The sequence below is a fragment of the Cucurbita moschata genome, unplaced genomic scaffold (assembly GCF_002738365.1).
Source record: "Cucurbita moschata cultivar Rifu unplaced genomic scaffold, Cmos_1.0 Cmo_Scf00003, whole genome shotgun sequence".
NCBI classification, from domain to species: Eukaryota; Viridiplantae; Streptophyta; class Magnoliopsida; order Cucurbitales; family Cucurbitaceae; genus Cucurbita; species Cucurbita moschata.
Window position 1 is genome coordinate 5,711,466 of NW_019268519.1, and position 2,798 is coordinate 5,714,263.

At 41.4% G+C, this 2,798-nt stretch overlaps 1 protein-coding gene across 1 annotated transcript; it reads right to left on the reverse strand.

The window, feature by feature from the left end:
- Window positions 1–522: 522 nt before the first annotated feature.
- Window positions 523–2,792, reverse strand: LOC111440958 (cyclic dof factor 2-like). Its single transcript, XM_023077806.1, has 2 exons — window positions 2,541–2,792; window positions 523–2,153 (listed from the first exon to the last, which is right to left on the reverse strand). The coding sequence occupies exons 1-2, from the start codon at window positions 2,763–2,765 to the stop codon at window positions 915–917; spliced, it is 1,464 nt and encodes a 487-aa protein (XP_022933574.1). The 5' UTR covers window positions 2,766–2,792; the 3' UTR covers window positions 523–914.
- Window positions 2,793–2,798: the final 6 nt, after the last annotated feature.

Here is a 2,798-nt window from a genome sequence, read left to right on the forward strand (position 1 = left end):
AGGATAGAGACTAAATATGTATAAATGACCCACAAGTACAAAATTCATAATTAAACATTGTCTTTCTTTATTTGTGCCTTTTGGTGCCACTTGTTCGGATTCTTCAATAACTTTTCAAGTGATAAAAAGAAAAAGGTGCTTGGCTTTTTTGTGATGACAGTTCAACAACACTTACCTACAGGAGACGTGTTCCCATTAGATAAGACGATAAGACGACCCTTCTCCGTTTTTGATCTCCGAAAGCGTTTTCCTTCCCCTCCCTTCATCGAGCCTTTCCTTTAATGGTCAGGGGAAGCCGTTCCTTTTTCTGAACTTGACGGGCACTCTTTACTAGCGTTATTCAGACAAAAAGGAGTGTGAACAGAGTCTCAGATGAATTTTAGGTCCTAGCTATGTCATGCCATACGTTCAATACAAAACTTGACAAGTCCTCTGTTAACAGATACTGTCCTTTTTGAGTTTTCCCTTTCGGGCTTCCACACCCTTATAAAGAATGTTTCGTTGCCCTCTCCGATCCACGCGATAACAAGCGAGATCAATTATTGATTTCTAAGAATTTATTGAAGTACACATTTAGTCATTATTTGTACTACTACTACACCTCACTTACTTCTGCTACTGACTAACTCTTCCTTCATCCCATACATTTACATACATATATATATGTATATCTATTTACATCATCATTCAGACAAACTTCCAGACTACAAACAAAATGCCTCCTACTTCTTCAACACTACAAATACAACATAAAATCAACTCATTTTCGTGTTCCGCTACCGAACTCAAGCTGTGGGATGGGTCGAAAGATTTATACAGTTTCGGAACTGAGTGATGAACACATAGAAGTTCTAACTTGGTTTCAACTTGTGTTGTCCAAATAACGTTTGATGATCAGACTTTCTGGATCCTTTTTACGAGCTTTCGTGGAATTTGATAGATCTCGACAATGCAGCTGGATTGACTTGCAACACTGGAGAAGATTCGGTTTTGTGATTCTTTTCGTCGCCCTTCTTCGATTCAAAGGCTTTGAAAAGCCCTTCACTAACTGAATCAGTTTTGTCATTCTTGATTCCTAGAGTTGCCCATATGGAGCTTTTCGCTGCCTCGCCAGGGTCGTCGATTCTCAGTGTTTTCGGTATCCAAAGACATCTCTCAGCTTTGTTATCTTTTTCCTGCACGGCGTCTTGAGAATCACTCTGCTTGCTCACATTCTCATCTCTTGAATGTTTCCCCAAGGTTGGAGAGTTTGGAGTAATGGGGCTCAGAGAGGGTGGTTGCGGAAGCCACGGGAGGGTCCAGGGGTTCGGAACGGTACAACCCCAAAACGGAGCAGCCGGGTAGAATGGCACAGGAATGCCTGGTGGATAGAAATTAGGAGGAGGAGGAACAGGAGAGCTCCATTGTGGTGAATGCCAAGGGTAAGGCCAAGGAGCCCCAGGAGGGAAGAATGGAATCTGAGGTAAAAAGCCTTGACAATCATGAATCACTTGATCTTGTCTTCCACTTTTAGCTTCTTCATTAGCACAAGATCCCTGAGACTGATGATGATCATGCTCTCCATTCTCATAAGCCACAGGAATTTTCAAAGCTTCAGGTTTCTTAAATCCATTTCTACTGCCATTCTGTCTTGTTTGATCAGCAATGTTCAAAATCGAAGTCATCGATTCACAAAGAGGCTTATCCGAACCAAATGCCAACACATTCCCATTAGGCCTAAGACTAGAATGACTCATAACATTAGAAACATCAGTTCGAGCATGCTGAAACGCCTCCGAAACAATAATCTGCCGGTTATGAGAAGCAGAATTCTTGTTCTTACGACGCCCTGCACCCACAGGAACGTTCCTCATCGTCCCACCAGCAGTCCAATACCTCTGACAGTTCTTACAAAAGTGGCGGGGCTGATTAACATTGTAGTTATTATAGTAACAGAACTTGGTATCCATGCTGTTACAACGAGGGCAGGGAAGTATCTTGTCGGGTTTCTTGAGTGTCTTCTCTTGTGAGTTACTTGTTTCATTCTGTTCATCATTCTTGGTAGTACTTGAGGGATTACTTTCCTCACCACAAACTACTTTAGACAAGTTTTCATCTCCATCTCCATCAAGATCCTCCACATTAGTTCCATTTGATTTCCCTCCTACAATCTCCTAATACACCAAAACACAAATTTCCTTATGAACATACATTACCAAAATCAAGCAACCAGCCTAAAAGATATCAGTAATCAAACCCCAAATTCTGAAACCATCAATTCTACATAGCCAATTATGGAAATTACAGCAAAAGAAAGAGTACCACATCACTAAATAGGTCAAAATTGAGTATCAAATAGGAATCCAAAATCTTCATGAGAATCGAGAACATCTTAAACAGAGGAACCCACAAAGCCCACAAATCAGGAAAATCAAAGGAGAAAAGAAACCTAAATTTCCGAGAACGGATTGAATTAAGTCAACAAAATCTAATTGAATCGAACCAGCAAATGGGTATTTGAAAATACAAAAAAAACAAATCGATTAGAAGCAACTCCATACCTTATCAGCCTCCAGATCTTCACCGTCCTCGTCGTCGTCGTCGTCGTCGCCATCGATATTGCCTTCCGGCGAGACGGTTGAAGAAGGAGAATCGCGGTCGTGATTAACAGTGGCAGTGCTATCGTCAATAGGTAAAGAAGACGGCAGAGGAGAGGCCGGAGAAGCCTCCGGCAAGGGAATCGTCTTCCCAAAGAGCTTGATCGCCGGATCCTTCAACTCCGACATATCTGTCCTGTTTTTTTTTTTTTTTTTTTTTTT